General features: G+C 36.5%; 1 protein-coding gene across 3 annotated transcripts in view; it reads left to right on the forward strand.

The window, feature by feature from the left end:
• Window positions 1–22,724, forward strand: part of LOC136989302 (rho guanine nucleotide exchange factor 11-like) — a 110,048-nt gene that overhangs the window by 34,921 nt on the left and 52,403 nt on the right. For all 3 annotated transcript variants that reach the window (XM_067287423.1, XM_067287425.1, XM_067287424.1), the window contains exons 5-6: window positions 5,413–5,639; window positions 6,579–6,704. In XM_067287423.1, coding sequence (XP_067143524.1) covers window positions 5,413–5,639; window positions 6,579–6,704 — 353 coding nt within the window. The remainder of the gene's footprint in view (window positions 1–5,412; window positions 5,640–6,578; window positions 6,705–22,724) is intronic.

Raw genomic sequence — 22,724 nt, forward strand, 5'->3', positions numbered from 1 at the left:
TATTTGAAATAATGAAATTTTATATTTAGTTTTCCTTTAGAAGATTTATAGAATTTATTTATATTTAACAAGAAAAGAACCTCATTAACAGACATCTTATGTAGCAGAACTTAATAAATTTCATTATTTAGAGGCAAGTAACAGTTTGTACAAGATGATCAAAAGTAAATATTTATAGGTTCGACTTCTGTACTGGTGTGAGCAAATAATTCACATTCAACCTTTTAAAAACCAGTAATAAAAATTTGAAAACAAACGTTTTCGACCGTTAACTCGGTCTTCATCAGGTTCTAACTATTGAGATTCAAAACTGTTCCAGAACGTATTCAAATTTTCGAATAGAATCGTTGCGCATTCGTGTTACGTGTTGGCATGCGTAATACGTGTGGCGCAAAACACAACGAAATTACAATCCATATACAAACGAATTAAATGGAGCTATGGGGAACATCACCTTTGTAACAAAACTTCCAAGCTTGAGAAATGTTACACGCATCTTTAGAATTGATGCAGGTTGTGTGCAGTCCAGCCTTGTATATTTCCAGACTTTCCAGGGATCGCAGATGGTCCAATCGGTGGGATATTTTAATCAATTCCGCGTTTTGCAGATCAGCACTTATGCCTGGGGTCGAGGCATAAGCAGAGAGGGTAGTGGTGCCTCTGTTGCGGTCGATATCATATTTATGCTCGCGTAGACGCTTGTCGAGCGACCGTTTCGTTGAACCGATGTATACAAGCTCTCTTTGGAATCTGCTATCCCATAATGGAACAGAGTATACCCCCGGTGCCATTCTTTTATCTACGATGTCCTTGGAATTGCGCATGAGGTCATATATAAATCACAATGAAGTAAATATTTATGTCACATGAGGTCACAATGAAGTAAATATTTATGTTTTTATTACTCATAGCTTTTGAAAAATTTAACAATTACAGAATTTAGGTTTATAGCATGTGTGAGATCTGGAAATCCCCTTTGACACAAAATTATAATAAATTATATCCAAATTAATAATTACCCCTTTCTTATATCCGGATATAATCCGAATATAATACGAATTATAATAAAATTGTTCCCCATATCGACTCGAAAATTTTCCTATTATAAACATCCTGCTAAAAACTGTCCTGGATATAAACATCCTGCCTAAAAACGGTCCTGGACGAGAAAACATGCGTCCCTGGCCGTATAACTGTCAACTATCCATTGTTCTTACACTGAGTACAGATCATCTTGCAATTTAAGTTTATAGTTAGCGCCCGAATTCGCCGTATTGTTTCCAATCCCGGGAACACCTATGGCCTAAGCACCTGCACGTGACCAAAATTCCCAGCAAAAAGATATATATAAGATGTTCCCTTCCTCCCCCGGTGGAGAGTCTTTCATCGATTAAGATCGAGTCGCGATCTTACCCTTTGTGCCTACGGAATATATTTGACTATTGTGCCTCAAGTGCCATTGAACCTTCCCTAGAAAGGAATATTCGATCATCGTGACGAACAGCATATTTGAATTACTGATTGTCCAAGAGGTATGGAACCCACTTATGTGAACTCTCTCTCTCTCCTGTCGCGTGATAGGGATATATATATGTCACCCCTTTTAATGTCAGATTTTTGTAACGTATATTTTGTTTTCCATTAAATCGTTGTTATCCTGTTAAATGGTGTCTTGGTTGCTCGAATATTCGCCTATCGTCTTACCACGACTCCACTTTCCCTCCTACACTCGACCAGATAAAAAGCAGTCCCGTCCCTACGGGATCCCTACCGACAAATAAGCCATCTCTGACTCGTGGGCAAGTCCCTCCGACTTGTTGCCGAAATTAAACAGAGGTCTGACCTCGTCATCCCTCCTTGGTATCCACACATGTCTGTATTTGAGAGATATCATAAATTCTGCACTTAAGTACTGTTATAATTGTTATTTTAGTCAATAACAATTATTAAATTGAATTGACTCAGATGGCATAATATTAAAACAATTTTTCAGAATCTAATGGTTCAAAATCAGTTATCTTTTACATTCTTTAGCCATTTTATAATATAATTTACATTATTTATGGTCTTGAAAAACTTGAAAAGAGGAAACAGCTCAGAATTCACTAGCATCTGTAGTTCTAGTTTCATGTCCTATCATCATAAAGCATTAGGCTATATCCTGCAATAATGCCTTTAAAAGACAACAGTGGAGACTTTTTGGATACAATATTATAATCATTGGCAAAGTGAAAAAATTATTAAAGCCATATCGTTGTCATCCCTGTGTAAGGAGTCACTCTACTGGACTCAATAAACAGCTGAACTGTGTTGTCAATCAACTCTTACCAGGCCATTGATAAAACCATTTCCTCTTTATAATTTATTACACGTAGATGTAAAACTGGATTTAAAAATGTGCACGGCCTTCAATCATCTGAGGTGTTCCAAGGGGGAGCACAGTGAGATGAGCTTGGCTGTTCAAAGTCCGCTACAATGTCCAGATCTGTTGCAAACGTAGAAGGGCATGCTGGTTCTCGCATGACATATATTGGCCAGATGTTCTTGTAATCTGATTCCCATGGAGCACTTAGTTGACCCTATGTATACCAGATCTCTGTCGTATCTGTTGTCCCTTATGGGGACACTATATATGCTGGGGAGTCTGTTCATGTTGGGTCCTTCCCATATGTAGCATGTCAAGGAATCATTAAAAAACCTGATGAAGAACTCTGAAGGAGTTCAAAAACATTCATTTTTGTTTGTTTTCATTATCTACACACTGTAATTGGTTTAGCATATGTGATTAACTATATCCTGGTGTGGTGAGTGGTTGTTTACTGTTGTGGAATAAATTAGTTTCAAATTTTAGTAGTTTTATTAAAACAAAGAAAGAAAATAAGAAAAACAAAACTTTTCTTACCATATTTTCAAGAAGAAAAAAAAACAATTTTTTGAAAAAACTTTTTGTTCCTTTATTTTTTTCTTTATACTCCTTTTTCCTATCACAACTTGCCTTTTCTTTGCTAGTTTCCCCTGCTTTCTTTCCTCAGGGTTACTTCTGCCTGACAAAAAGGATGTCCTTCTAATTTGGCCCGTGACCTGTCCAGTGAACTCATGTTGACCAGACTAGGTTGAACTTCCCTGCATTTTTGGTCATGAATCTTTCCGAATAAACCATTAGTATCCTGAGGATCGAATATATCAAATACAGTAGACATTATGTAAAGACTGGAAGATGGACAGTGCTAATAAAGATCAAGAAACAATGGTTACTAGACTACAATATAATTATTAATTATTTTATATATAAAATAAAATACAGCATGCTTCTAAATTATTGATTCTGTTCAACAATTAAAAGTGATGTGTAGAAGACTCCAAATTTTATTTTATTTTTTTTGTATTAGACTTTATCATTTGTAATTTTACAAGATATTTCCATCTTGGTAATGCAAAATTTTTAATTTAAAAATTCTAAATTATTGTTGGGGATTTTGTATCCTACAACTTTCCAGCTGGAAAAACCAAAATAAAAGTGAATATGGAAGTATAATTCAAAGTTTTATTTGGCAAAACTGTATTTGTCAAACTAATACCTGGAAGATAATATGATGTCTTCAAAATGGTGATTGATCAAGAAAAAGCAGTGTTCATACTTTGGCTATTCAGAACAAAGTCCATTATCCACAATGCAATATCATTACAGAACTCAGTATAGAAAAAAATTCACCTTCAGATAATGCTATCCAATGTTGGTTAAAACAATATCATATTTTCCCAAATGCTGGATTGGGTATGGTAGACCAATTTCATGGCCTTCATTCAATTGATATTAAGTTCCTTGATTTATTCCTGTGGCTATATACAACAGACATTGTTTACAAGATCCTTATGACTTCCCTTAGAGAACTGAAGCTCAGCATTGTTGCTGTGTAGAGACAGTTATATCACAAATGCTGGAGAATACTTGGGAAGAAACTGATTATTGCTTGGAAATCATGTCCCATGAAAGGTCCATGTTGATTAAGGAGTTTCTACATAAGATCCTATGTAGAAACTCCTTAATCAAAAATTAAAATAAACATATGAATAAATTAATAAAATTTGTGATAAATACTTAATAATTATTTCTTAATGATATTATCTAGTAGTAAATACTGTGTTATTGTGCATATAACCCATGGGGTATTTGTGTTTAAAAGTTAATTTCAAATGATGCAGGTTATACAATGGGTAGGCTATATTTCAATTAAAAACTTGTGTCTATGGAGTAATGCTCCCATAAATGTGAGGTATATGCTGAGGTGGGTTATGCAAAGGTTTTATTTTTGTTTCAACAATTTTCTTCAAGTTACACACTAATGCAGGTTAAATGCATGAAAATAGAGTAAATGTAAATAAACATTCTTTTATGTGTATAAGTCTTATTAGACTTATTCATGATCAAATGGATAAAGGATAAGTGATTCTGGCTACAATATGTCTTTCTGGCATTAATAATTCAGTTGAATTGTAAAATAATGAACATACAGATATACAGTCAAACCTGTTTTTATGCGGGGGATAGGGACCGCATAAAAGAAAACGCATAAAAAAAAATCGCGCGAAACTTCACAAGTGGCTATAAAAAATAGTTTTCGCAACACAATTAAAAAAATATTTTTTTATGCGGTGAATAGGGACTGCATAAAAAAAGTCTCACGTAAAAAATAACTCGAAACCGTACGAAATAACTAGGAATTGCTTTTTTAACAACTTGGGCCTTTTTCCGCAACACCTAATGAGGAAAAAAATCTTCTAAGAATTTTAATTTTTATATTAATTAATTATTTCCACTTAAATACGAATCTAACATTAAAAAGTTAAAAATAATCGTTAAATAATGATTTTATTTGATAAATATAGCTGCAGGAAGTGTTATTTCATTTAACAAGGCGTGAAATTTCACACCTGCAGTCTAAAGCTGGAGGGGAGCTAACTTACCGCATCTGTTCAAATATAACATAATATTTATGATTTTTATGCTATTAAAATGAGAGGGGACCGAAAAAAACGTATGAGAAAAAAATTTTACTGAATAAAAAATGAAAAAACCTGCTGATGTCATAGAAAACATCCAATAGAGTTTTTAAAAATTTTACAGGAGTCAATTATGTTCCAATTTGATTGAAATTTTCATATACCGCACAAAAAAAATCGCACAAAACAAATTGCACAAAACAAGTCGCACAAATAAAAATCGCATATAAAAAGAGCGCATAAAAACAGGTTTGACTGTATTTAAAATCTGTACAACTATACTGCATAACTCAGTATAACTTGGCACGTTATTAATGCTTGTTATTAACATTTTTTGGTTCTTCATTTAGATATTAAATAAAAATTTTTGTTTAATAATTTGTTATTAATTTATATTTTTTCTGTTTGTAGAATTATTCCATACTGAGAGGACACATGTGAAAAATTTAAAAATCTTAGACAGAATATTTTACAAACCTTTATTAAATGAAGGATTATTACCTTCAGAATTTCTTCATTTATTATTTCCAAATTTGGAAGAAATGCTAAAAATACACAATGAATTTAATACACTAATGAAAGAAAAACGTAAAAAAGAATCAATTGTAGGAAACATAGGAGAAATGATGTTACAAATGGTAAGATTCTTAATAATTATTATAAAATTATAAATTGAATTTAAAATTAATGCGTAATTTTTTAGTAATACATTTAAATATGGTCAATTAATCTAATTTACATTATGATAAATAGCCTTTATGGTTATATTCTAATTGAAAATAAATACAATATATGGTTTTGTTTCTAATAAAAAAATATTATTTATAAATTCTAAAATTTGTTTGGTCTTACTTTCTCTTATATAATAATTGGTTTAGTTGTATCAGGTACTGTAAAACATCACTTTTTACTTATATATATTGTTAAATACATCTAATAAGGGTCACCTATAACAATTATGGGTTTGCTAGCTAGTGCTATCCAAATGACCTTCATAGATATGAGACTTTTTAGCTTAGAGTAATTGAGGATGTAGAGTCCAACTATTTCCAACTATTAAGTGTAGCATTACCTAATTTTAATATGTATTTTGATGCATGTTTTAAACTGTAGTTTTTATTATTTGTCAGGTTTTCAAAGGTGTTTGTTGTAATGGGTGGCAGTAATTATATGTTTCATTGGAATGATACTGTATAATTTTTAAAAATAAATAAATATATTAAAGTAGTTCAGTAACTATACTAATGGCACCATATTCAAAATAACAACTCTGTAAACTTACTAATTTTTATTATTTTCTTGGCACATTCTCTGATCATGGTTCTCTAATATATCACACTGATTTCCTGTGAACAGCAGTGCATCTGATAAATATTATTTCTGTATTGATCATTATTCATAATACATTAAAATATTATTTTCAATGTTTTCTTTGAGAAAAGTTAATAAATTTTTGCAAATTAATTATACGATTTAAAATATAACTTAATTTAAAATATAAGTTATTTGTAAAGAATGTAAATGTAATCTGTAAATTTATTTTGAAACTTATGTTTTCTGCTTATATTTTATTTCAGTTTGATGGAACATCAGGAGAAAATCTAAAACAAGCTGCTGCAATATTTTGCAGGAATCAATCTATTGCATTAGAAAGTCTTAAAATAAAACAAAAGAGGGATCAAAAACTTGGACAGTTTTTAACTGTAAGTGATTACACAAATTTTATATTTTCTGTATTTGTTCTGAAATAGTACAGATTTTATTTGCTTATTATATCATGGTAAGAATTTCTTTAAAAGATAAAAAGAAATCATTTTAAAGGATAAACCAAGACTGGAAAAGAATGTCAACAACTTACAAATAAACACGTCTTTCCAGCAACATTGAGCATAGTTATACTATTGAAAAGAACCTGTCATTGCCTTAGCCATGTACTGTATAATACACTACACTACTGATTCGGATGAAAGCTAATTTGGAATTTTTTGGGGTGCCTTCCATACTGACAACATTAGGGCATTAGAGCTGTTGGAGATATTTAACATATTGACTTCCATGAGTTTTTTGCACAAACATGTTTTAAGTGGTGTTTTGATTATTCAGTGTGTATTTGCTGTTTAAAATTTTATATTTATTTTTAAGTATAATTGGTAGTAATATTTAATATTTAGCAAAACAATATTGATGTGAATTATCTCATAGTGGGCATGTTAAGTACTTTTCTTTTGCAGACACTAACTACGAGATAATTTGAATAAAATAATAAATAAATATTAAAAACAATGGGATCGGTTATTATTATAATGTTAAAAACAATAATTTCCAAAAAATTATAAAAATTCCTTAAAAATAAACGAGTTAAAATCACTCTTCTTTGTCCGATTTCGAATGAATTAAAACAAAAGATGGACACTTATTATCAAATACTTCTTAGTTTGTTAGCCATATTATCCAAATGCATTTCACACATTGTGCCTCCTCAGTGGATATCATGTTACACACGACCAATACATTTATACTCTATCAAGCTATCCCAGCATTCATCGACACGTACGCCGGTATTTAAATTAATAACATTTACATAACTCTTGATACAATAATGCTCGACAATGTGTCTCATTACAAGATTCTCTATTTTATGCGGTATTTTAATGTTGTTTCTATCTATAATACAACGTTCTACACTGCAATGTTGCTGCCACGGAAAGAAAATAACACATTTTCACAATATAATGTAAAAAAAGAAAAAGTTAATAATTTATATATTAAAATTCCCTATATATATTAAAAAGTTCTTTGAAAAACATAAAAATAACTTTAAAATTTATTTTGTCAACTTAGTAGGTGAACAAAGAAATAGATTGAGTAAAAGTATTTATTTGGTGAATAAAGGAAATATTAAACATCCGACAAATCCTTTGGAGGTGGCAGGCATTGTCTACAGACTGATGTGCACATGTGCAACAAGTAAATATTATATCGGTGAAACAGGAAGACAACTTGAGAAGCGGCTGGAAGAACATGAGGTGACAATCCGGCTAAATAGAACTGAATCTCCGTGGCAGCAACATTGCAGTGTAGAACGTTGTATTATAGATAGAAACAACATTAAAATACCGCATAAAATAGAGAATCTTGTAATGAGACACATTGTCGAGCATTATTGTATCAAGAGTTATGTAAATGTTATTAATTTAAATACCGGCGTACGTGTCGATGAATGCTGGGATAGCTTGATAGAGTATAAATGTATTGGTCGTGTGTAACATGATATCCACTGAGGAGGCACAATGTGTGAAATGCATTTGGATAATATGGCTAATAAACTAAGAAGTATTTGATAATAAGTGTCCATCTTTTGTTTTAATTCATTCGAAATCGGACAAAGAAGAGTGATTTTAACTCGTTTATTTTTAAGGAATTTTTATAATTTTTCGGAAATTATTGTTTTTTAACATTATAATTTGAATAATATAAATAAATATGATTTTTTATTTTTTAATGTTTTTCAATATTTTTTCAATAAACTTTTCCTTTTATGACACCAAATTGATTTTTCATTCATATTTCAAGCACAAATTAGCCACTTTTCTATTATGTTTACTATGTCGTCATAATAATTTTTCAAATATCCATAAGACAAGATATCATCATTCTTGTACTTGATACATGTAACAATATTCCTATCTGGCAATCAAAACAGAAAACTCGCATCTCAACTTTTTTACAGTTTGTTCTATAACAACTAATTGATGTGTCATTCTCATTCCCAAAGGCTCACCATTAGCCAAGTAGTTCTGTTCCTTGAACACTGGGAGTTCAATCGTGGGTTTGCACTTTGCCAGGACAGGATGGCCACTTGGAATTTTCCAGGTTTTCTCCACATCTGTAACATCTGAATAGGGACCAGTTACCCTTAGAAAGACCTCCCAGAAGGCATTCTTGTAGGTAGATTTTCCAAGTGTTGCATTGCTGTAACTTAACAAAACAAACAAACAAACAAACATTCCCAATGCCCACTAATCAGTTATAATAACTGCTAACTACAAGAAAAATTGTATCTGGCAAAACATGACAGACAGTATTATAAAAGTTATATCATAGATGGCACCTGCTGTTCAATGCTGCCAACTATGAGATGATTCGTAGTTGGCAGTCAATGTGTTAAGGTGGCGAACAGGAGAAACTGTATCAGGTACGAGGATGATGATGTCTTGTCTTATGGATATTTGGAAATTTTTTATGATGATCTTCTGTGGGAGTAAGAGGCCAGGTGAAGTAAAAAGAGAAAACTGATATCAGGAAATGCGAGTGAGAAGTGTGATGATCGCAAATGTGGTACACAAAGAAACTGGAATAAATATTTACAACAGGAACTTTTATTCGCGTATATAGATACAGGAAGGGTTGTGGGATGCCAGCTATAATATCTCTATCTCCAACACAGGTAATATTAGTACGGAACCCGACAAAAATATAATGACATAAGCTTCAGGTCTCGTGACGACTATTCCGATACATAGATAATTATTTTACAAAGGGCGATTACAAACATATATAGACCTTAATTCTAAACTTATAATTAATTACAACTAATGAAGAATGATAGAAGAATTTAGGACAATAAAATAACTGATAGGAGAAGAAAAAAAAGGAATGGGTACCCAACTATTTTGGCGCTAATGCGATGAGGTGCACATAACGGTACATATAACAGTGTATATGACGAATCTCTTCTTAATGACGAAAAAAAACAGTCAACACTTTCACTACACATAAAGTTCTCTTTGTCTTTACCCACGTGGTCTCGAAGACGTATTCGGGAGCTCTCTCTTTCTCGTCTTTCCTCCTTCAGCTCTGACTCAAAAGTGACCCTTTGTCTTAGTTCTACCCCTGAGGGCTGCGTACAGTCCTATTGTCCATAATGGGGTCACCTATTGTTAAGCCGTTAAGCACCGGTCAGGGAAGGGTTCCAGGAAGTAAAGATAATATGAATAGGAAAGAGAAGGAAAAATATATTCTAAGTTAAAATAAAATATAACTATATATTACACAAATGGCATTTAGCCACATATGCCCCCCACGAAACAGTCAGTTACCGTAGTGTAACCTCCGGTAATCGACTTTTTTGTTACGAAGATGGTAACTGTGGGTGGGGCCAGGCTTGTCACTACCTCCCTTACAAAGGTGTTGATAATCGTCCAAAGTTGTATCTTCAGATTGTTGTTTTTGCTGGTGATCTTGAACTGGAGCGGTTGGAGTATACCGGAGGTAGGCCAAAGGAACATCGTAGTCCTCTGTCTCACTATCCTCTACGTCACTAACAAGAGGGGTTGTCTTGTCATTTCTTTTCAAATTATGTGACTTTACAGGAAAAAAGCATGGTTTCAACCTGTCCGAATGGACAGCAAACTTTTCACGGCGCGCGTTACCCTCTAGTTCAACTGTGACGGGTCCTAAAATACGAGAAATTCTAAAAGGTCCCAAGTATTTGGGAGAGAACTTTCCATGTTTCTTTGTAGTGCTTTTTCTCAACAACCATACCCTCTGTCCTGCTGCCCAGGTGCTATAACTACGGCCATAATTTATGCGTTCTCTATTAAGGGAATTCTTTTGCTTGCCATACGCGAAAGCGTTGTCACGTATAATATTCAAACGGTCAATCCATTAGTTTTTCTGGTTTTCATCCCCATTGATCATAGTATCATTACTAGGGAAGGTCCAAGGTAACCGGGGGTCGTAGCCATATAAGAGGAAGGACGGATCCTCTCTAGTGGAAGCGTGAGTTGTATTATTATAGGCAAACGTCGCAGGGTTAACGAATAAGTCCCAATCCTTATTGTTGCCGCCCGATATGCGGGAGATGACGCTACAAATGGACTTGTTGAACCTCTCACACACCGAATTTGAGCATGGACGATAAGCAGTCGTCATGTTATGCTTGGTGTGCAAAAGCTCACAAGTCTCACGGAAAATCCTAGAAGTGAAATTACTGTCCCTATCGGATATGATGACCTCTGGGCAACCGTAACGGCACACAATGTGATTGAATATAGCGTCACTAACAGATTGGGCCGATTGATCCTTTATAGGGACCACCTCTGCGTACCTAGTAAATATGTCGATGATAGTGAAGAGGTACCTATTCCCCTGTGGAGTCACACGAAGAGGGCCAACGATATCAATGGCTACTTTTTGGAAGGGAAACTCTGCCGTTTCAGTCTGTTGAAAAGGGGCACGATGCCGATGCAAATTAAATTTTTGACATGTTATACACTTTTGAATATAATGGCGGACTAAAGTGCGAACATTACGGATATAATAATGGCAATCAATTAAGTTGGCAGTTCGCTCTACACCAAAATGACCTGCGACATCTGAGTTATGAAAGGCCTTAATAACTTCGCTAACCATATTAGGGCCGACACAAGGTCGCCTCCAATGACGTAACCTGTATTGATCAGGCTTAATGTGAACCAAAACGTTGCCTTCTAACTGAAATTCAGGTTGGATGCCATTGAAAGAATCACAGGTTCGAGTGTACAATTTTTTTTTAGGTTCTCCTTCATTTTAGAGAAAAACTTATCCTGATCCTGAGACTCGACGACCCTCTCCCAAAAACTACGATCCTTAGCGCTCACATTACAATCTTGTGTATATCCAAACTCTCCAATGGGAATCTCAGGGCGCGAAAGCCAGTCAGCAACCAGGTTTAATTTTCCCTTGATATGACATATATTATAACTATAATCAGATAGTTCGATTGACCAACGCATCAATCTCTTGTTGTGATTTTGCATCATTTTGATATAAGTTAACGGCTTGTGGTCGGAATAAATATTTACTTCATGGCCTAGGATGATTGGTTTAAAATGTCGTAGGGCTAGTATAATGGACAGACACTCCTTTTCAATTGTCGAATATCTGAGCTCTGCCCCATGAAACTTTTTACCGAAGTAACCGATTGGGGCAAATTTTTTTTCTCTCATCTGTCCCAGAACAGCGCCAGCACATAGCTCCGAGGTGTCGGTATATATATGGAAGGGTTCAGAGAAATCAGGGTGAACAAGAACAGGGGGTTGAGTTAATAAAAGTTTGAATTTTTGAAAGCTATTGTCACAATGATCATCCCATTTGAACTTTATACCCTTCTTAGTTAAATTGGTAAGGGGTGTTGTGATCTCTGCGAAATTTGGAATGAAGGCGCGGAAAAACCCAACCATCCCCAGGAAACTCCTAACTCCCTTTACATTTACAGGTGGGTTGACATTAAGAATGGCACTTACATTTTTTTTGTCAGGGAGGATGCCGTCACGTCTAATTATGTGACCTAAGTAAGAGACCTCTTCTAATATGAATTTGCTTTTACTGGGGTGTAATTTCAAATTAGCGCAGTCCAAGATGCTTAATATCTTATCGATAAGGGTAAGGTGTTCTTCAATAGTTTTTGAAAAAAGGACGACATCATCTTGAAAGACGAAGCAATTTATTCCAATAAATTGGCCGAGGAGCTTAGTCATAACATACTGAAAATACCGGCCGCTGTTTTTTGCTCCCTGGGGTAAACGGCACATTTGATACTTTCCCCAGGGAGTGGAAAAAGCAAATATAGGCCTCGCAGAGGGGTGAAGGGGGATCTGAAAGTAACCAGATTTTAGGTCGAGGACAGAGAAGTATTGGTTGCCATGAAGCTTGCTAAGAATTTCATCCACTCTGGACAGGGGAAATTCCTGGGGGCGAGTTACTTCATTGATACGTCTCAAATCTAGAGTCATACGCAATTCCCCGTTATCTTTCTCCACGACATGGATTGGGGAGTTCCATTCTGAAGTGCTTTCCTCAATGATCCCTGCTTCGACATAAGAGGATATTAACCTTTTGAGCTCCTTTAAATAGCATTCTGGGATCCTATATTGACAGACGTTTATGGGAACTGGGGTCTCAATAATGGGTAGATGTTCAAAATCTTTCGTGCCTTTTAACTCAGATATATCGGAAGCGAAGCAGTGGGGATGTTTCTTAAATATGTCAATAATTTTGGTTCTAACATCTTCGGTAAGCCCTTCTAAATTTGGTAATTTAACAGATACAGAGTTGGAACAGTTCAGTGAGTTACTAGAGGTGTTTAATCGTTGGGAGGACTCCTTCCTAAAAGCATCGTTAACCCTTTCCAGTAGTTCAGGGAGTTTAGATATAATGTCAACCCCCAATATGCCTTCATACTCCAAGTTCTCAGGAAACCTTATATAAGCGATATCTATAGGGCAAGTATTACACAAGAATTTTATTTTAGTATGAAGGAGGTATTCGCAACTATTCACCGCACCGCTAATACCCCTAACCCCGAAATTAGCGCTCTCAATGCTCAGGCCCTCTAATATTCTTCTAGGAATGGCCTCAACTATAGTCAGATCGCATAAAGAATTTTCGGCACCAGTATCGACTAAGAACCTTATCTTCCTTCCGAGACTGGAGCCCTCAATTATGGGTAAACCCTTTTTGGAAATTATGACATCAGGGGTCAGATTAATTTCGGAATAGAGAGTATGGTACTGACCTTCACCATACTCCTTGTTCAGTTTAAATTACGCTTATTTCGGGTAGGACAATTCCGGGCGATATGGTCATGTTCGCCACATATGAAGCAAGCACAGCGCTCGCTACGATTAGTATTCCCTTTTTGCGTTTGAATTAATCGGTTTACAGAATCAACTAACAACTTAACTTCCTCTTCCAGGTTCCTTATACGATCTATTTTGTGCCCTTTTTCCTCTCCCAGTATATCTTCTTCACTACCTTGATTGTTAGGAGGATGTTGGGAAGCGATGTTGATGTTCCTCTTGTCAGCTGAATTACTACACTCAGCCTCGATCTGCTCCTCGTTTTCTGCGAAGTCAAACGCTTCCTCTAATGTTTTAGGATTGCGCCTCAAAACATTGGGTTTGATTCGATTACTCAGTCCTTTCACGAATCTTTCCAAGATAACATTGTCCCTCAAAGTCGCCATATTGTTATTTACTTTAATTGTCCTGGAGAACAACGTTTTAACGCAAATTACATAGTCCGTAACTGCCTCGTTAACACCTTGTCTAATGCTCATAATTTGATCGATTACATTCCTTTCTTTAGGGGCCTTCCTTTCGAAACATTTTACAAGATCGCATTTAATATCGTTAAATGAACCTGGGTATTGTTCGAGGAGGCAAAAAAATGTATTTAGGGGTTCCCCTTTCAGTTTTGCCTGGAGGACAGCTATCTTGACGTCGTCGTTCCACTCGGCCAGACGTGATATGTTTTCCACTGTCTGAAAGAATTGTTGGATGTTAACGGAGTCATTCTGGGAGTTCGAGAACGTGGGGATCATCCCCAGAAACCCAGTAACCACAAGAGGAGGATTGGATGTGGTCATATCATTTGATGTAGTTGTCTCGACAGGACAGTTGGTCGCCATAATACCACAGACCTTTTTACAATAGCAAAAAATAATACAAAGTCACAGATCGGGCTACTGACTGAATAAACCACCGTCAGGATAGAGATAAGTTCACAGTTGAATTGGACCATTAATACTGGCATCCTGTCGCGGATGCCATTGTGATGATCGCGAATGTGGTACACAAAGAAACTGGAATAAATATTTACAACAGGAACTTTTATTCGCGTATATAGATACAGGAAGGGTTGTGGGATGCCAGCTATAATATCTCTATCTCCAACACAGGTAGTATTAGTACGGAACCCGACAAAAATATAATGACATAAGCTTCAGGTCTCGTGACGACTATTCCGATACATAGATAATTATTTTACAAAGGGCGATTACAAACATATATAGACCTTAATTCTAAACTTATAATTAATTACAACTAATGAAGAATGATAGAAGAATTTAGGACAATAAAATAACTGATAGGAGAAGAAAAAAAAGGAATGGGTACCCAACTATTTTGGCGCTAATGCGATGAGGTGCACATAACGGTACATATAACAGTGTATATGACGAATCTCTTCTTAATGACGAAAAAAAACAGTCAACACTTTCACTACACATAAAGTTCTCTTTGTCTTCACCCACGTGGTCTCGAAGACGTATTCGGGAGCTCTCTCTTTCTCGTCTTTCCTCCTTCAGCTCTGACTCAAAAGTGACCCTTTGTCTTAGTTCTACCCCTGAGGGCTGCGTACAGTCCTATTGTCCATAATGGGGTCACCTATTGTTAAGCCGTTAAGCACCGATCAGGGAAGGGTTCCAGGAAGTAAAGATAATATTGTTGATTATCCGATGGATCTAAGTCCACGGATGTAATAAGGATGTATGTTAAGGACTCAAGTAATGACCAATTACACGTGCACGAATTTGGCGAAACAACAGTAATTTATTCTAACAGTACAATAACCGCGAGATGCTTCCTAACCCTCAAGTTTACACGATACACGACTTAAAACTAACGAAATTTACAATACTCTATATACATATATACATACACATTTTCCTTCTATACAATAATTGCATATATTAGCCTTCGACGAATCACGGTATTATGTTAAGTAAATGCAACACGATCTCGAGTTCCAAGCGTTCCTTTTCTTTACGTTAATTCACAAAACTAATAGTTCTTTCCGATACCTGAACGTAATTTACGTCACCAGAAGTACGTCCCTCGTTGATACTTCTCAATTACACTACGATGGAAACGGATTGTGCTTCCCGACTGAAAGTGGTCGCCCTTTCTAGACTCCTGTTCTCCCGGTCTAACTCCGACGTCCTTGCTGACCCTTCCTCGGCAACCTTCCTCGACGAATCCAAAAGCAGCCAAAAAGTGTCCTCAATCGTGAGAGTCCCTCAATTTATATTTCCCGCTCTCCGGAAGTCCGCTTCACTTATTGTCCCACTCTGGACCAATCAGAAAGCTTCTCACGTATCCTAAGGTGACATCATAAGAAAATTCCACGCGACACGGTACAAACCAAGAAAACCCGATACATACAAAAAGGAAACCGAGAAAATAATTAATAATAATAATAATAACAATAATACATAGTTGCGTAGCACTACATATCTCCCCCCCCAAGCGACTCACTTCCCGTAGTGCAAACTACGGAAATCAATTTTGCGTTCACGTAGGTTATAAGGTTTCTTACGCACCTCAAGGTCAGTGCACTTCTGCACACCACTTGTGTCAACACCTTGCGTGTTAGTGACCACCCCACGTCTCCTCACCAACCGATCATCCAGGACTTCATCATCATCCTCCAGTACAATTCCTCTATCCTCCCTCTTTTTTTTCTTATTACAAATCGGATAGCCATAGCAAGGTTTTAGGCGATCGACATGGACAGTCTCCTGATCCTTCATATTGCAACCCTCCACACGATACGTAGTTGGGTTTATCACCTTGGTGATCCGAAAGGGTCCTTTATAATTATAAGAAAACTTATTCCCTTTAACACCTTTCTTTCTCACCCAAACCCTCTGCCCTTCCGAAAAACTTACTAATGTTCTCCCTTTGCTTCGATAATCCCTTCCTTTCTTGTTGTAATTTCGCGCATGGATACTCGCATTTTCCCGTAATGCACGGAGTTTCGTGACCAGGAATGCCCTACGCTCATCGGTAGACATATCATCAGGCAGGTATTCGATATTAGGGGTACGGGGATCAACACCATACAAGAGGAAGGCAGGTGACTCATTTATGGCAGTGTGGTGCGAATTGTTATAGGCAAAACATGCAGAAGGTATCATTTCATCCCATTCGACTCTCCCATCGTCAGAGGATTTAGTTATCATTTCGACTAACGATCTGTTCACCCGTTCGCACGTGCCATTCGCACAAGGTCGATAAGCGGTAGTAATGTTCCTCCTAATTCCTAACCACTTGCAACAGTCCGAGAATAAAGATGATAGAAAGTTGGTACCTCTATCGGAAATAATTACTTCTGGGGCACCGTACCTACAAACGATTTCATTAAATATTGTATTACTCACAGACCATGCAGTTTGGTCCTTCAAAGGGTGTGCTTCGACGAAACGAGTGAAAATATCTACTATTACAAGGATGAATCGGTTACCGCTGCTCGATGTGCGGATAGGTCCTACTATATCCACAGCAATCTTTTGGAAAGGTGCCTCAGCCGTCTCGTTTTCTTGGAAAGGAGCCTTTCCTTTGTGTACATTATGCCTCTGGCACCTTTCACACGTCTTAATGACACCTTCGACCTTCTCCCTCAAATTCCGAATATAATAGTGTTTCTCAATGTTAATTATAGTTTTTCGCACGCCCCAATGCCCCGACAGATTGTTTTCGTGAACAGCCTTAATCACTTCCCTAGCAAGATCCTCCCCTACGCATAATTGGCTAACATACTTGTCACGGGACTTCAAGAGGCTTCTTCTATACAGGCATTCGCTTATTACTACATACTGGTGCATATAGCTCCCAATATTTCTATTCCCGGGGCTTCTCAGTAAATCCCTTTTTATGGGGCCAAAAGTTTCATCGCGATCCTGTGATAAACCAATCTCGTATCTATTAGGGATTACAGCCCTTGTAGATTCAACATCGAAGTGATGAACCCCGTTAACGTTCCTCGAAAGGAAGTCCGCTACTTTATTGTCAACGCCTTTCACATGTTGGACTTCTATATGGTAGTCCATAATCTCCATTATCCAACGAGTCAGACGCTTGCTCCCATTTTGAATGTTGCTAAGGAACACAAGGGGTTTATGGTCAGAGAGTATTATCGTTTTTTGGCCTAGAATTAAAAATTTGAAGTGTCTTAAGGCTAAAACAATTGCTAGACATTCTTTCTCAATTGTGGAATAATTGATTTCTGCCCCTTGAAATCTCCTACTAAAATAGCCTATCGGAGCCAGTCCCTTTTCGTGCCGTTGTTCGAGCACCGCAGCTGCCGCGTTGTCAGATGCGTCAGTGTGCAAATAGAATGGTCTATCAAAATCCGGGTGAGCTAGAATTGGTGGGCTTGCTATTGCCTCTTTTAACTTTTCAAAACCTCTCTGACATTCTGGGCTCCATAAAAATCTCTTCCCTTTCTTGGTGAGTTCTGTTAATGGAGCAGCGATATCGGAAAACGACGGGATAAAATTCCGAAAAAATCCAACCACACCGAGAAAACTGCGGACCTCTTTTACACTACGAGGTGTTTCCACTTTCTTGATCGACTCAACATTGTTGGGATCAGGTCGCACACCCTCGCTATTAATAATATGTCCTAAATATCTCACCTCCTTTGCTAATATTTGGCATTTACTCGGATTTAATTTTAGGCCCTCATCCCTTAATGTACTAATTACTCGATCGACAAGCTCAAGATGATCCTCCAAACTTTGTGAAAATAATACAATATCATCTTGAAACACAAAGCAGCTATTTCCGACAAATTTTGCTAAGATCTTCGTCATAATGTATTGGAAAAAACCTCCCACTATTCTTCCCACCCTGAGGCATCCTACAAAGTTGGTATTTTCCCCATGGTGTGGAGAACGCAAATATGTGTCTTACCTTGGGATCTAGAGGAATCTGGAAATACCCTGCTTTTAAGTCCAATACCGAGAAATATCTGTTCCCATTAAGTTGGGATAAGATGTCGTCTATTCGAGCCATCGGGAATATTTGGGGTTCTGTTATATCATTAATTTTTCGCAGGTCCAAAGTGATACGAATCTCACCAGAGCTTTTAGGAACAACATGTATAGGAGAGTTCCACTCCGATGAGCTCTCCTCACATATACCTGCTTTTATCAGCTCACTAACTTGCTTCTTAAGGCCAGGTAAGTAACTGTACGGAATTCGGTACTGTCTAACGTTGACCGGACGTTCCGACGTCAGGCTAACAGAGTGCATATGTCTGCTAGTGCCAGATAACTCGGCAATTTCGCTAGCAATAGCGTCCGGATACTTTCTCAAAATATTTATTATTTTCCTCTTAACCGGTTCATCTAGGTGATCCAATCTCCACACCTCTCTTTCTACCTCTGCCACCCCTACCTCACTATTTATATTAATACAAAATCTCCCTTCACGACCTTGCTTATCTGCCTTAACCACTGATTCGATCCCCACCAACAGCCCAGGGTGCTGGCAAATAATGTCCATCCCGATGATCATCTCGTAACCTGCCCTTTCAGGAAACCCAACACTTGGTGTTGTCGTGCATACCTTTTTCCCATCGTGGAAACAGCACTCGATTGCTACGGCCTCATCACTGTTTATGAGTGCTCCCGACATCCCACTAATACATGAATTGTTTGGGACCACCCAATTCCTATTTTCACGCCTGATATATTCAGTCAATTCATTCTTAATTACGGTCCTTTCTGCACCTGTATCTACTAGACCAGCAATTTCACGTCCTAGGATTACACCTCTTACAATCGGTAACCCCCGGTCTGACAAGTGGATCTTTCTGGTCAGTTCTAATTTAACTAACCGGTCATTCGCCTGACCTTTCAAATGACCTCTGACTAGTTTAAACCTCTTCTCTTGTTGCATTTTCTCGAAATATGGCCTATTTCACCACACGTGTAACAACGGCGCTCTTTTCCCCACCTCTCGCGGTTATTGTTCCCCTTCATGTGCTCGAGTAAAGATGCCATGGACTCGGTCAAACTCCTTATTTGAGTCTCCAACTCCTCTACACGCTTACCCAATTGTACTTCCCTTCTCTCCAACCCCCTTTCATGCTCAACATTTGCGCATACCTCACTTATCCCACCTCGTTTGTTGCAGGCCGATTCGATTTCCTCTTCTTCTTCGGCCTTTACTATCGCCTCATCCAAGGTGTCCGGCCGCCTCTGCATCACCTGCCTCCTAATCTCCGCTAGTAGTCCTTTTATAAAGCATTCCTTAACAGCATTGTCGCGAAGCGTCGCTAAATTAGAATTGCGCGTCACCGCTCGTGAAAACAACGACTTAATCCTAATCCCGTATTCGCAAACCCTCTCCCCTCTTCTCTGGGAGATCTTTAATACCTGATCAAACGGGTCCTGTTCTTTTTCTTTACGACCAAAGCACTTTATAAGAGCCCTCCTTATTTCATCATAGCTCATGACGCCCTGGTCCCTTAAATCGAAAAATAAAGACAAGGGCTCACCTTTTAGGCGGGCTTGAACTACGGTGACCTTCACAGTCTCATCCCAGCTTGCCAACGACGCGACGTTCTCGACGGTTTGGAAAAACCTACTCACATCTAAAATATCTCCGGGCAGGTTCGAAAAACATGGGATCATGCCCATAAATCCCGTTACAATAGGCACATTGCCCAATTCCCCTGCCCCTGAAGATCCGCTGGTAATTTGTTCATCCATAGTTTACCGAAACCTTTTGGTTTTACAATAATATAATTTACAATTCCAATGGCTATAATTACAGATATAAGCGGCAGTAGGATGAGGGGTTAATACAAGATGCACGTTTGGTCGGTCCTTTTACAACAAACAACCCGATCAATATCCTGTCGCGGACGCCAATGTTGATTATCCGATGGATCTAAGTCCACGGATGTAATAAGGATGTATGTTAAGGACTCAAGTAATGACCAATTACACGTGCACGAATTTGGCGAAACAACAGTAATTTATTCTAACAGTACAATAACCGCGAGATGCTTCCTAACCCTCAAGTTTACACGATACACGACTTAAAACTAACGAAATTTACAATACTCTATATACATATATACATACACATTTTCCTTCTATACAATAATTGCATATATTAGCCTTCGACGAATCACGGTATTATGTTAAGTAAATGCAACACGATCTCGAGTTCCAAGCGTTCCTTTTCTTTACGTTAATTCACAAAACTAATAGTTCTTTCCGATACCTGAACGTAATTTACGTCACCAGAAGTACGTCCCTCGTTGATACTTCTCAATTACACTACGATGGAAACGGATTGTGCTTCCCGACTGAAAGTGGTCGCCCTTTCTAGACTCCTGTTCTCCCGGTCTAACTCCGACGTCCTTGCTGACCCTTCCTCGGCAACCTTCCTCGACGAATCCAAAAGCAGCCAAAAAGTGTCCTCAATCGTGAGAGTCCCTCAATTTATATTTCCCGCTCTCCGGAAGTCCGCTTCACTTATTGTCCCACTCTGGACCAATCAGAAAGCTTCTCACGTATCCTAAGGTGACATCATAAGAAAATTCCACGCGACACGGTACAAACCAAGAAAACCCGATACATACAAAAAGGAAACCGAGAAAATAATTAATAATAATAATAATAACAATAATACATAGTTGCGTAGCACTACAATATGAATAGGAAAGAGAAGGAAAAATATATTCTAAGTTAAAATAAAATATAACTATATATTACACAAATGGCATTTAGCCACAGAAGAAACATTGATTTATTCTACTCATTTAAAGACACATGTGTACAACTACATAGATGTCATCTTTAAATATAGTAGTAGACAGGTTAATACAATAGACATTTGTCATATTATCTATATGTTTTTATCTAGCTATTTGTATTTGTTGGTTTAATGTTTTATTTATGTCATATGACACAATATTTTTTAAATCTGTTAATTAACTGGAATGCTTATACATTTGAATATCTGCCTTAGAAACATTCTAATTTTGCTGTAGATCTGACAATGGCCTATTAAATAGTTCAAAAACTATTTTTTCATTAAAAGTGTTGCTGGAAAGAGATGTTTATTTGTGAATTGTTAAAATAATTTTTTATTAACCTCTTTCCATCCTTTGTCCATGTCCATTATGGATTCAACCATGTCCATAATAGTACCGAGGGATGGTGAGGAATGAGATCTTATATATTTCGATGAAACCACTAAAAAATTTATGTGAATTTAGCCCTAGATCTTTTAGAACAGCAGGCTAATGCTATAACAGGCCTAGTGAACCAATTGTTAATAAAGTAATAATTTTGATCTTACTGTTTCTTCCTACTATTTAAATCTATAAGATGTTGATTTATTTAAAAATTTATGGTTTGAAATAGTCATATTCAGATTGATCCAATTATATTTTTAATTTAATTGTTTTTAATAATCAGTAACTTCCTTGTAAGATGTTTAGATTATTACTTATTTAATTCATCCTATACTTTAAATAAAAATAAAAAAAATTATTTATTTTTTCATATTAGTTGTTCAAATTGAAAGTTAAGGAGATTATTACATTGTATTTGGAAGATAAAAGTTTTTCCAAATACAGGAGTGCCTCATACTTTGAATTTAATTTATTCTAGGAACTCCAAATCATTCAAAGCCTGAATAAAGTTTTCACATTAGAAATAATGGAAAGTGAATTAATCCATTCCCAGTCCTAAACAATACCTATTTTGATAAACTTAAAACAGAAATATACATAATTTAAGGTAAAAGTAACACAATTAAATGCCCTAATAATAAATTAAAACACAAAAGCAATAAATAAAATATGTAAATACTGTATAATAAAACAAAAATTGCATTTATTTGTCTCACACTGTGATCTTTGGCATCTTCATAGATGTGTGATTTAATTATAACACTATTTAACATATTATAGATAATGTGAGATTTTACCTTCTTTTTAGAATATTACTATAAACTCTTTACTTTACATCTTGTTTGAATAAAATCAAGTTGAAATGTCTTTGGATAAAAAGCATATCAGGCATGTTATGCTTTATGAGTTTTGGAAAGGATATATAATGCCGTACAAACAGTAAAAAAAATTTAATGTGTATG

This window comes from Centruroides vittatus, unplaced genomic scaffold (assembly GCF_030686945.1).
Source record: "Centruroides vittatus isolate TY-2023 unplaced genomic scaffold, ASM3068694v2 scaffold_464, whole genome shotgun sequence".
In the NCBI taxonomy this organism is placed as follows: Eukaryota; Metazoa; Arthropoda; class Arachnida; order Scorpiones; family Buthidae; genus Centruroides; species Centruroides vittatus.